General features: G+C 36.4%; 2 protein-coding genes and 1 long non-coding RNA gene across 3 annotated transcripts in view; 1 reads left to right on the top strand and 2 right to left on the bottom strand.

The window, feature by feature from the left end:
- LOC139765226 (uncharacterized) overlaps positions 1-12,573 on the top strand; it is a 269,229-nt gene that overhangs the window by 168,209 nt on the left and 88,447 nt on the right. The window lies entirely within an intron of this gene.
- Positions 1-12,573, bottom strand: part of LOC139765304 (uncharacterized) — a 34,353-nt gene that overhangs the window by 4,257 nt on the left and 17,523 nt on the right. Inside the window, exons 22-26 of the mRNA XM_071692693.1 lie at positions 3,471-3,605; positions 3,059-3,190; positions 2,345-2,476; positions 1,716-1,844; positions 254-388 (exon numbers count right to left, since the gene is read on the bottom strand). Coding sequence (XP_071548794.1) covers positions 254-388; positions 1,716-1,844; positions 2,345-2,476; positions 3,059-3,190; positions 3,471-3,605 — 663 coding nt within the window. The remainder of the gene's footprint in view (positions 1-253; positions 389-1,715; positions 1,845-2,344; positions 2,477-3,058; positions 3,191-3,470; positions 3,606-12,573) is intronic.
- Positions 6,405-7,882, bottom strand: LOC139765230 (uncharacterized). The gene is made up of 5 exons (XR_011716611.1): positions 7,815-7,882; positions 7,619-7,706; positions 7,363-7,491; positions 7,102-7,236; positions 6,405-6,550 (listed from the first exon to the last, which is right to left on the bottom strand). It is a non-coding gene; the product is annotated as an uncharacterized lncRNA (long non-coding RNA).

The following is a 12,573-nucleotide window of genomic DNA, read 5'->3' as shown; positions in this document are numbered from 1 at the left end:
TGATTGGGGTTAATGAAAATTTGTACATCTATAAATGTATCAGGGATGGCAGCTGTTAAGTTACATTATCAAGTAATATATATAAAAAGTTTGCATAAAGGTTACACTAAGAAGAATCAGATCAAGCGTAAAATTTCAGCCATTACCATTACAGTACAAGTCAAATTTTAGTATACTTCAAATCTTAAAATATTTAGAATTTTCTCGTGACAGATTTCCAAAGATACAACAATTATAGGGTTAGTCAACCTACCTGGAACGCAACAGACGCAGTCTCTGCTGTCACATACATTCTTAACAGGTTTCTCATGCTTATCACACCAACTGGCACATTCTCCATCTAGCCTAAGGCATGCAATGGTGTTCCTGTGGCACGTTGGAGGTTCCTCTGAAAATTTCAAGTGTCAAGTTACTGCAGCGTTTTAGGTAGATTAATAATCAACCTAAAGAATGAATACTTAAATATTCATAACCAATTACTATTACGAAAAATTTAATGGAAAATTTTGTAATTAATTTCCTTTGTTGGTAGTTCACAATTTTTGGTAGATTAAAAATTCACACGAGTTCTTATTGACCACGTTATTAAAAGTGCATATAGTGATTTTTCTCCATTTAAAGTAATTGCGCCACCAATTTGAAATTAAATCATTGTTGAACCATTCATATTTAAGTACGGTTGCTTCATGGTAAATGACGATTCAGCTTTTCAATGAAAGGGTTTTAGATGACCGTGTCTTTCAAATGAAAGGAATTCTGACAATATTGAAACTACCTACTGGAAAATATTGGATGTTCCAGGACAAATTGGTGCATTTGATTGAAACCGAATAGAAACTTACGATAATGGAAGAAATTGTAGTCCACATTTCGAGAGTAAATCACAGAACGCGATAGTATGAATTCCTTGTACGCGTTACAAAAAAAGTGTTCATAAAGCGAAATATATTCCATGATAAAGTTGCTCAATTTTAGAGTATTTTGTATTTAACACTAACATCATAATTATAGATTTAGGTTCAACCTCGCTACCATTTAAAAGATTGAACAAGTTTTATTTATACACGTTCCTATGCCAGAGATATTGTACGTTAGGGTCTTTCATCCCCGTCCTTAGAGTTTGGTTTTTAAGTACACGATAATGTTACTTTGAACACAGTAGTTCCCGCTTTTGCACACCCGGTACAGGTTACTTATTCCTACCATATTTAATGGCATATTCGTAACCCAGAGCACGATATGTAGAGGTACTTATGTACGTTTGAACATTCCGAAATGATTAGAACATTTTTAGTAGAGAACGAAAATTTACGTCCCGGTATCTTTTAGGGGATTGTGTAGTCAAAATCCTAGTTAAAATTATTTTCACAACCATGGTATCTTTTATTGCAAAGTAATTGGTCGTTTATTGGAATCATTAAGTAACGAAATAGATTGAAGTTTATCTGGCAAGTTTTAACGAACTTTAAAGTACTACAATGAAATTTAGAAAGTGATGTTAGAGTAATAGGTTTTGTACATTCTCCTGTAGAGAGTTTTGAACGAGAAGTTACATTGTCAACAATGGTTGCAGTTAGCAAAATAATTTACAAGTCAAATTTGTACTGGATAATCCCATGGAAGATTAATTTTCTTAGTGGGGAATACTCAAGACCAAGTCATTTAAGTGAAAATTTCAAGGGTGGTGAAAAGATAAATTAAAAAATATTTCTTACTTGGAATACAACAAAGGCAGCCACCGGTACATAGGTGATCTACAGAGTCTTCATGTCTGCCACATACATTATCACAACGACCATTCTTAATACGGCAGGCGAAGGTGCTGGGCGTACAAATGCTAATTTCTGCAGAGGGAGGTATTAGATTTAATGTTAGTTTCATCCGAAATCAAATTAATATTAGATTGTGGCATATCTGCAATGGTCTTATAAAAGTAATTAAATTTGACATTTCTTAGCATCGTCCAGTCACTTTTTAGGTCATAGTACATCGTCCGAGCATTTAAGTTGTGAACTCAGAATTTCATATTGTTGAAGCAATACGTTTCCCCACACCTTGCTATTAATAATGCGGTTCATAGTTTATTTAACTTTTATAAAGGTTAAAATCTATTCAGATAAAGAAACTGACCAGATTTTCTATAATGTGGTACGTACATTCGTTAATATGCATATAACAGACGATGGCTAGATTCTATGCTTTATCCTCTTAAGTCATAATGTTTAAGTAAACAATCTAAAAAAAGATACCCAATTTAAATAAATTCATTTCTATCCACGTCAGTTTTGAGAAATGTCGAAATAGTATAGACGTATTGAAAATATCAAGTAGAAGGAAAACTCACCTGGAACACAACAGACGCAGTTAATATTGCCACACACACCAGGTATAGGTTTTTCACCTGTACCACAGCTACTGGCACATTCTCCACCCAAGAGGCTACATTCAAGAGTATTTCTCTGGCACGTTTGACCACCTGCGAAAGTAGTTTGAGTAATGCGAAATTTAAATTTGAGAATGTAAGGTAATGTAATGAAAGTATTACCAATTAAAAGTACAACTAGGTAACTTGTATAAAAGTTTCACAAGTTAAATTTGTTATATGCTAACAATTATATTAAAATTTTATGATTAGGACAACAGTACTGCATTCTTGAAATAATTGCAACTACGGGAGGCAGATTAATGGCAAGGTTTTTTTTGTACAAATCCTGCACAAAATATTGTTGGTCCATGTGAAAATATTTGGTGTCAAGGAAATTGTCTGAAAAGGTTGTATTTTAAGAGAAAAATCCAGCAAAGTAGGAATATTATGGGAGTATTTTGGATAAAAAGATTGAGAGATGGGCTGTATGAATCAGACCAAGACAATTTGGTAAATTGTAAGAGGAAATATAATGAATAGATTTTAGTCGGTGAAAAATACGGCAATGATTTGTAACAAGAATTTTTTTAGTATTGCGATTTGTCCAACTTATAATATGAACATTGCGAGTAGACTGTCTTGGGTGTATAAGGGCGGAATATACACCGAATCTTTTCCAGTTGACAAACTTACGTGGAATACAACAGAGGCAATTGTCAGTGTTACACAAGTGGCGTACTGAATCCTCGTTATGAGGACAGGAAGGTTCACAATGACCACCTTTGATAGCACAAGCAAAGTGGTTAAATGTGCATGGTTCAGATTCTGGAATGGAGAAGTTCAAGATATTACTTCCGTAGTTGTAATAGTATCGAGTAGGTGTAATAGAAGTATATAAAATATTACTCTTGTAGTTTTGATAGACAGGTTTGTAAAGCATTACTTCCACAGCCGTAAGGGAGACAAAGCATTACTGGCGTTTTAATAATTCAAAAAATTATTCTCGTAGTTTTAACAGAATTAATCCCGTATTGTAAATTTCATGATTTGGTCAGCATGTTACACTACGAGTAACGTAATGTCTTTGGATAAAGTGTATACAAACCTGGAACACAACAGACGCAGTTACTGGAGTCACACACACCCTGGACTGGTTTCAGACCAAAGTCACAATTATTGGAACATTCTCCACGCAGGGCGCGGCACGCATCAGTATTTCTTTGGCAGGTTCGAATGTCTCCTGGAAGTTTAGTCTGTTAAGAATGTGTTTAAAATCGATCAATAAGAATAAGTAAAATTAGTAGTGTAGTTGTTTTGGATAACGATGGAAAAATTGTGCCATTTTAGACATTAAACCATGTAGTTTAGGTAGCACGGGAAGGAATTAGAATTACGAATCTAATTCGAAAAGTTTTTGCTCTGTAGTCAAGATGTTAGAAGAATATTTTCCAATGAATTTTTTTTTTTTTTCATTGTGGGTACAAGTGGTTGAAGTTATTGCAATGGAGTGTTTACGGCTACAGTAACTAGAATTCCTTTAGTGGAATTAATAGATCACGAAATTTTGCAGTTATGGTAGGGATCAATTTGTAGATATTGTTAAAGGAGTAAAGCTAGGTGAAAAGATTTTGTACTCAGTCGAGTGTATTTAGAGTAGTCAATATTCTACGTAGTGGATAGTATGATTATGATATAGCATTTAATCTTACTATTTTGCTTAAGGCATCAACATGTATGAAAACATTTAAATCGTTAATATTGTAACCAAGAGTAAGTTACAGTAATCATTTATGGGGAAATTTAGAGATATGTAAACGATGGATATTGCTCTATTTAAGATTCGGGAAAAGTAGAAGTTATTGGTAGCATGGGAACAGGATTAGGGAAGTTCTTATAGCCTAAAGTAAGAGTTTTCAAAAATTTAAATTTCACAAGTAGAATAGATTATAAGGACCTTTGCAGGTCCAAAGACATATGCTATTCACGAGTAGATTGATTAGTAATGAACAATAAACAGAAAATTTAATATTTGAAATGTAGTTGTAATTAAAGTCGTTATGAAGAATTAGTTCCGAAAGTTTATAGTGAAAGTTTTACCGAGATGTGTACGTTGCATTTTATTGAGAAAAATCTAATTTGTTTAATAGAGTTAGAAAGTATATTTAACTTGAAGAGTGTTTGAGGGTGACCGAGTATTTGGGGTCAATACTTACTTGGCACACAACAGAAGCAGTGTTCGGAGTTACAGAGGCCAGGGAGAGAGATGTCAAAACCTCTGCAGGAATGTGCGCAATCTCCATTTCGACGGAGGCATTGAGGTGTATTGAGACATTTTGGAACGACTGGAAGAAAAAAAAAAAAAGGTTTGAAAAGTATGCAATATAATGAAAGTAAGCTTTGCAAGTTAATGTATTAGTCTAGGTGAATGTAAAACTAATGCAAGAAAAACGTCCCAATACGATTGAATTTTAAAGTTTTGAGGGCGTTTAGATAAATTAAGTCAACTGTTAGTAATTGGAGTAGCATAGTTACGTGCGTGAAAAAAAATTTAGAAAATGTAAAGAATTCACGTCTGGATGCGAAACAAATTCGCTATTTAAGACCTGCTATTGATCAAAATATATGGGGTCTAAAATTTTAACCCACATAGTAAATGGGGGAAAGGAAGGTTTTGCGAGGGAGGGTGGAAATACACTATGGAACGGTTAGATTGTGAAAAAATTAAAGTTTTGATTGTCATGCAGTAACAAAGTATAGGAATACAATTCATTCCCGTTATACAAGGTTTACTTTGCTTAGAGAAGTTCACAGAAAAAGATTTAATATTTACTTGGTACGCATTGCCTGCCACAGCCAGCTACGAGGCAGCAGTGTTGTCCTGGTGGACAGTCAGAGTCAGTGTGGCAGTGGTCGTAGTAATGTACACAAGCATGACCGAAGGTATGGGGGTCAGGACATGTGCTGGAAAAAGTGGTTGATGTAAAGATAATGTATAGTGTCAAGTTAATATGGTAGTTTAACTTAGAGATTTACGGTAGAGATGCCATCAAATTAATAAGTATATCATATTGTTAGATACAATGTAGCAAGATTGAAGTATAAATTGAAAAATTGTTATACATTTTAAAGCATCTGTCGTATGGTAATGTTATATTATATAAATAGTTCCTTTGAAATTAAACATGAAAATTACTATACATTATGATTGAATATAACTTCTTTGCGTCATTGGTTTTATGAATATTGTAAGGGCAAAGTGAAAGTAATAATGTAGAAGCGAAAATTAAAGTTTCCCTTGAACATTATAAAGAATTGACAAGTGCATAGGTCTATTCAGAGTGGTTGCACTTAGTAACATGAAGTCATTTGGGCAACGATACCGGTTTAAAAAGGAATAGAAGCGAGATTGTCATTTATTCCACTAGAAAGACGGTCGTAGATTGACCGATCTGATAGCTTTAAGAATAGGATTTGAGGGGGAGAATATGAATTAGAGATAGTCACCCATCAGCGTCACAATCCCAGGATGGACAGCAGTCGCCTGGCAGCTCCCTACAGTGTGGTTGTGGTGCTGGGGGACAGTCTTGGGGAGGCACGTAGTGGCAGCTGACGCGGCCGTTGTCACATCGACACAGACGACAAGGATTTTCCAGCCATTCGGAGCCATCGGCCCGGATGATGCCCAAGTGATCCACACAGTAGTCGTTCTTGAAGTAGTCACAGTGATGACCTGGGGGAAAACATTTGTTTATTTGACGTTCAAATGGTAAAACGATAGTTTATTTTTAGTGTCTAAATCTTTGTTTATTTGTTTATCCATACGATAGTTATGTACAGGAATAGGTTTAGTGTACGAACGATCAAAGACTTTAAAGTCTGGGAAATGGTTAAAGTACTATTAAAATGGGAATTAGGCGAAACTTTAAAATTTTAAAGAATGCTATTTAGATAAAGTAAGAGTTTACGGGAAGACTTCGTTTAGAATAAGACCATTTGAAGATTAAACAAGTAGACAGTTAAATGCAAGTCTTACCGAAGGTGGATGTTTGTAGTGTGGGATCACGACAGGCTTGAGGTAGGGAGGAGAGGTGACGAGTCTAGCTCCACATAGCAGTTCCACGCAACAGTCTGGGAAGGTGGTTATAACGCTGCCCCATGAGTGGAACCCACCGTTGTAGCAACAACCTGGAAGTTGTCAGATTAGAAAATAGGTTTGTATAATAGGCGTAAGAATAAGGTTTAGTGTACGGCATGAAGTATTGAATCAATGGAGATTAAAGTCAAAGTATAATGTATGGTAATGTGCATGTCATAGCAAGAATAGGCAGAAGGATTAATCGCGACATGCAGAAAGTTTGGAAACTACGCCCGAATGAGTGAACTAAAGTTGTGGTTTTGTATGCATTATGAATATAAGTACTAGCTAGATGGTCGAAAAGTGACATATAGTACCTTTCATTAGGGATATACAGCACTAATCAAGGGATTTAGGAATACACAAAGTGATGCGAATTAAGTTTTGGATAAAGAGGCATGAAAGTTTAGGATTTTTAAATATTTTAAGAATAGATGTAAATCTAATGGGATGAAAAAAAATGTTTAAATGTATGGAGTTTGTGCATGTTTGATTTTATTTTTAAGACATAAGATGGAAAATATGACGAACGTCGGAGAAGGAGTTTCATTGAATTTGTCTTAATCTTATTGAATGGAAATTTTACGTCGTTTTTACATACCGTTCGTGAGTAAGCCACAGTAGGGACAACATCCGTGGTTGAAACAGCATTCGTGGAATGCTTCCGACAGGAAGGGGTGGAGGCAACATTCAATGGCGTCGTAACAGAGGTTGCGTACGTCATACGAGCCATGTCCTGTAGTAGAAGAATTAAAATGAACTTGGCTCAAACTTTAATACTTAACCATACATCACCGTAGAGAATTATGGGTAGATAGCTTTAACAAGTATGCTTACGTGTACATTAGAATAGAAAGGTTACCTTCGTAATGGTAGACATCGTTACAATTAGGACAGCATCCGTGTCCGTCACAACATTCTTTGTACGATTCTGTCTCCGGAGGGTGTCTGCAACATTCACTGGCTTGTAGGCAGTTCGTATTGTGGTAACCTTTAAAAGAGAATAGGATACTTTTAGACAATGAGCTAGAATGGAAATACGAGAGATTATTATATCAAACATTCAAGATAAATCCATCGTTACCAAACCAATTCATACGAAAATAAAACATTCTTACCAGGTGGTGATGAAGCAGCGGCTAGGCCAAAACCTAACACCAGCATAGTCAGAATCATTCGCCCAGTCATCTTCCTTGGTCTGAAACACTAAACATTTTATTGATATATACAAAAACTTAAATATAAGAAAATGAACATTCAAAAACTTCAATATCTAAATACAATAAAATAAAACTTGCATATACATCAACTTACATGTTAAGCACTGAAGACCGTCCTGTCTGTGGCTGGACCAACAACTGGGTTTCGAATCTGGCCGAGATACAACCTCACCTCCGGAACCAACTCAACCAGCGGTTCACCTGAACGAACCCTGCTCGAAACTTCCGAGTCTTTGTGAACCTTTTTGCTTGACATATGAGCTTCAAGTCGACACTATGAAGTTTGTCTGATTCTCTATTTACATCCAATGTGTTAATTTGGTCAACACAGTCTTACGATCGATCTACGGAGCAATTTTGAGCCTACGAATCATCTTAACGTCTTAGCTTCAGGACATAGGTTCACTGGATCTGATGACGTCAAGTATGTAACGAGTTGAACGAGGCAATTACCCAGTCTCTGTGTGGTTTAACCTTTCAAGCCATGGATGGCATTCTCTCGTATAACAAATAAAACGATTAATTGTGACTCGTTTCCTCGCAGAGAAGAACCATTAATCCTCTAACTGATTACAAATTCATCCAGGGTGCAACAATAAGTCCTGTACGACAACTGGGTTGTTGTATAAGGTATAAGTAAATCGGGTTAAAAAAACTGTATAAGGTATAAGTAAATCGGGTAAAAAAACTGTATAAGGTATAAGTAAATCGGGTTAAAAAACTGTATAAGGTATAAGTAAATCGGGTTAAAAAAAACTGTATAAGGTATAAGTAAATCGGGTAAAAAAACTGTATAAGGTATAAGTAAATCGGGTTAAAAACTGTATAAGGTATAAGTAAATCGGGTTAAAAAAAACTGTATAAGGTATAAGTAAATCGGGTAAAAAAACTGTATAAGGTATAAGTAAATCGGGTTAAAAAACTGTATAAGGTATAAGTAAATCGGGTTAAAAAACTGTATAAGGTATAAGTAAATCGGGTTAAAAAAAAAACTGTATAAGGTATAAGTAAATCGGGTTAAAAAAAAACTGTATAAGTAAATCGGGTTAAAAAAAAACTGTATAAGTAAATCGGGTGAAAAAAAACTGTATAAGGTATAAGTAAATCGGGTTAAAAAAAAAACTGTATAAGTAAATCGGGTTAAAAAAAAAACTGTATAAGGTATAAGTAAATCGGGTTAAAAAAAAAAGATACATTTTCTTCTGGCTTCTACCAAAGTGCCCAAGTACTAACGTACCAAAGAAACAACTTAGAAAACACACTCCTTCCTGTATATCAGTCATTTATTATATGAATTTACCAACTCCATTCCTATTCTTAATTAGGAGAATCAGGTATTGGATATATGAACCACTGATTATCACCCCTTACATACGCACATCCAGAACCAAACGTTCGATCCATTATTACTAAACCTGTTCGTATCTACATGGGACGAACCATATGCATAACTACACTAATAATAAGGATTAAATTACTGGTTTGTTCTCCCCAGACCCAACCCCAAAAGGCTAAGGAAAAATGGTTAAGGTAGTTCAACTCACTGACGGGGAACTGTCCATGATTTAGGTCGGCTCTTGTTATAAAACCGGAGACCAAAAACAAATAGAAGACTGAGGGAACCATTCGCTTAACTCTCCTGTTTCAGTCTTTGTAGATTCGGTGTTTATGATTACCCCCTACACACTGACATGTCCTCCAGCATGTAACATCATTCTCGAGTCAGATCTCTTGGTACCTCGGTTGCCCAAGAGCTCCCATGTATATAAACCAGTCAACCAGTCAACCAGGTCTTCGCTGTTGGCCACTCGACAGGAAGATTCATCCAGATCTAATTGGCCCCATGTGTTTGCTGACACCACCTTGCATCATCTCATTTGACACTCGAAATCGAACCCCAAAGTTACTCTCAACACACAGGGTCATGGATTCCTTCTCTTGCCTCAGTAAACAGGTTTACGTACCCCATCATGTGTGACTGATAACACCCTTCAAGCAGTCTCTATTTCTCGAGATTTGCTTATGACATCGATAGCTACCCAGTCGCAACGGCAAAATGAATGGAAGACACTAAAGTAACTCTGTGATTAACCTTCGTGAGCATCTGTGTCAATGGTTCGCCCTCCAGACACCATAGGGTCTGTGGCGAACAAGATGGGAAAGATATGGTAAGAAAAAGCAGCGCTGCCTTGACATGATGAGCCTCGCATAAGGCCTTACAGGAAGGAGGCTAGAATTATCCCTGTCTCCTTAAAGAAGACTGAAATTTTCCCTAACTCCCTAAAGACGACTAAGATTTTCCCTGACTCCTTAAAGAAGACTGAAATTTTCCCTGACTCCCTAAAGAAGACTAAGATTTTCCCTGACTTCTTAAAGAAGACTGAAATTTTCCCTGACTCCCTAAAGAAGACTAAGATTTTCCCTGACTTCTTAAAGAAGACAGAAATTTTCCCTGACTCCTTAAAGAAGACTGAAATTTTCTCTGACTCCTTAAAGAAGACCAAGATTATCCGTCTCCGTAAAGAAGACTGAAAATTTTTCCCTGACTCCTAAAAACTTTATGATAATTTTGACACCTGTAAAGTATTATAATTTCTCGTAAACTTTGATGGTGTAGAGAACATATGTTCACATATGTGTTTGCTCTGATTACTTTTACTCTCTAATTACCTGTTTGTAGCGTAACGGAGTTTTATTATATTCGTGGAGTCCCATCTTGTCAACATTCTTTCCTATCAAAATTTTCTTTATCAATTCTGTTTTCTACAGTTACCATATCTTCATTCATTTCATTCCCTTCGTCCTACACAATGTGTGTGTGTGTGTGGGGGTGGGGGTGAGAAAGAAGCCGCCCGCCACATACTATGATGAGTGTGTGTGTGTGTGTGGGTTGAGGTGAGGAGGTGAGGTGAGGAGGGAGCCATAGATTATCTATACAAGTGAGGGACCAGGCAGCCCCATGGTGTGGAGGATGTGTGGGTGTGTGTGGGTGTGTGTGTGTTGGTGTGTGTCCGGCGGAGGTGCGAGAGATAAACCATAGATTATGTTCGAAGAATCCAGAGATCCAAAAAAAATAATATTGAGTTATGGACAATATAAGAAAAACGTAATACAATATGGACGAGAAAGTAATTAAGTTACGAATCCACAGAAATGATCATATCATGATAAGGTGGAAAGAGGATTGTAAGACAATCTCTTTTCACTAGGTATATAATTCTGCGATTATTGTTTGATAATCATTGTTGCCGAGGATTAATATCAAAGGTCTTGTGAAGTCTGTGTATGCTATACATCTCTTGTCATCTCTTACTGGCTTTTATATCCGACTGATCAACTAATTCAATATTGTATCTTATCGAAATGCCTGCGTTTGATTATTCTTAGGTAACCTATTCCCCGAAGTGATTTGGTCTAACAGAAATTACATTTATGAAATCGATTTGTGGTTGATAGAGTTTTTCTTTTTTTTTTCTCCTCCCGCTCTGACTCTTGGCAGTTCTTCAATGATCCCATGTGCGAAGAGAGAAATATAAGCGTCGTAAATATAAGCGTCGTGAATACATGATCGTCTCGATGTATATCGTCTGGATCAAGTGTGATGGTGGTGAAGCAAGGTGGGCCTCATTCAGTAAATGTAGATTTAGATCCTTTGCAACAGTATGTCACTAAGTCAGGTAACGGGAATGAGCAGTGAAGCTAAGCATTATGATCTCTTATATATGTCTGTGTATCTATCTCTCATACATATCTACGTATGTATGTGTCTAATCCATCTAATCTATACATCTGTCTAACATATCTACTTATCTGTGTCTATCTAATCTTTCTGTCTCTCTATCTATCTAACTTCTACATATCTATGTATCTATGTGTCTATTTATCTATCTATACATCTGTCTAACATATCTACTTATCTGTGTCTATCTAATCTGACTGTCTATCTATCTAACATATCTACGTATACGTGTCTATCTGTCTAACATATCTACGTATATGTGTCTACCTATCTAACATATCTACGTCTATGTGTCTATCTACCCACCGATCTATCCATTTGAAAATGTTAAAAGGAAAGGCATTCCAGAGAGAGTAGGGAGGGCGTCATATGAGTGGCTTCTGTTGTTCGTGAGAGCTGAGGCGGCCATTGGTAGCAGCACAGATGCGACACATCTGGTGTGGGGGTGGGAAACATCCACCCTTTTCTTTTTATGAACACTATAAGACATTTTTATTATAGCCGACCGAAAAAAGAATTCCCCCTGCTTGAAGTTTATATATTTTCTTTATAAAGAACATTATCTGTGATATTTCCTAAGTATTTTTAGAAAGAGGTGTTAAGGAAATATGGCAATCTTATTTTGCATAGCCTCAACAGAAGAAATGTCTTAGAAGAATGTGAGAGAAAAATATGAGAAACTTTCGTTACTGCATATAATAGAGCGAGGGGCGGGTATGCATTCAGTAGAAGATGAGAGGGCTTCGTAAAGTGTGTCAGTTGCTGTTTGCTGATGATACAGCAATAGTGGCAGATTTGAGCGAGAAACTGTAGAAGTTGGTGTCTGAGTTTGGAAGTCATCATCTTCGTCCCATCCTGTGAGTAAGCTTGGGGCTCTGTGGCCGAAAGGTAAGGCAATATGCCCAAGCTGATTGGTATTCAATCTGAGCAGTGTGGTGTACCAAAAGGTCAAGGAAAAACACCTTTTGGATCCAAAAGGTCATGGAAAAACACCAGCCACGAGAGTATGGATCCACTTTTGAGTACCACACGAAAGAAGGTGACTTAGAATACCATTGCTAATTAGTCTTGCTTTAATTCCTTTCGTCAACAACCCAGTTTGAGCACCACTAGC

The sequence above is a fragment of the Panulirus ornatus genome, chromosome 53 (genome assembly GCF_036320965.1).
Source record: "Panulirus ornatus isolate Po-2019 chromosome 53, ASM3632096v1, whole genome shotgun sequence".
NCBI classification, from domain to species: Eukaryota; Metazoa; Arthropoda; class Malacostraca; order Decapoda; family Palinuridae; genus Panulirus; species Panulirus ornatus.
The sequence above is the reverse complement of the archived record's forward strand: the minus strand, read 5'-3'. Positions and strand labels throughout refer to the sequence as shown.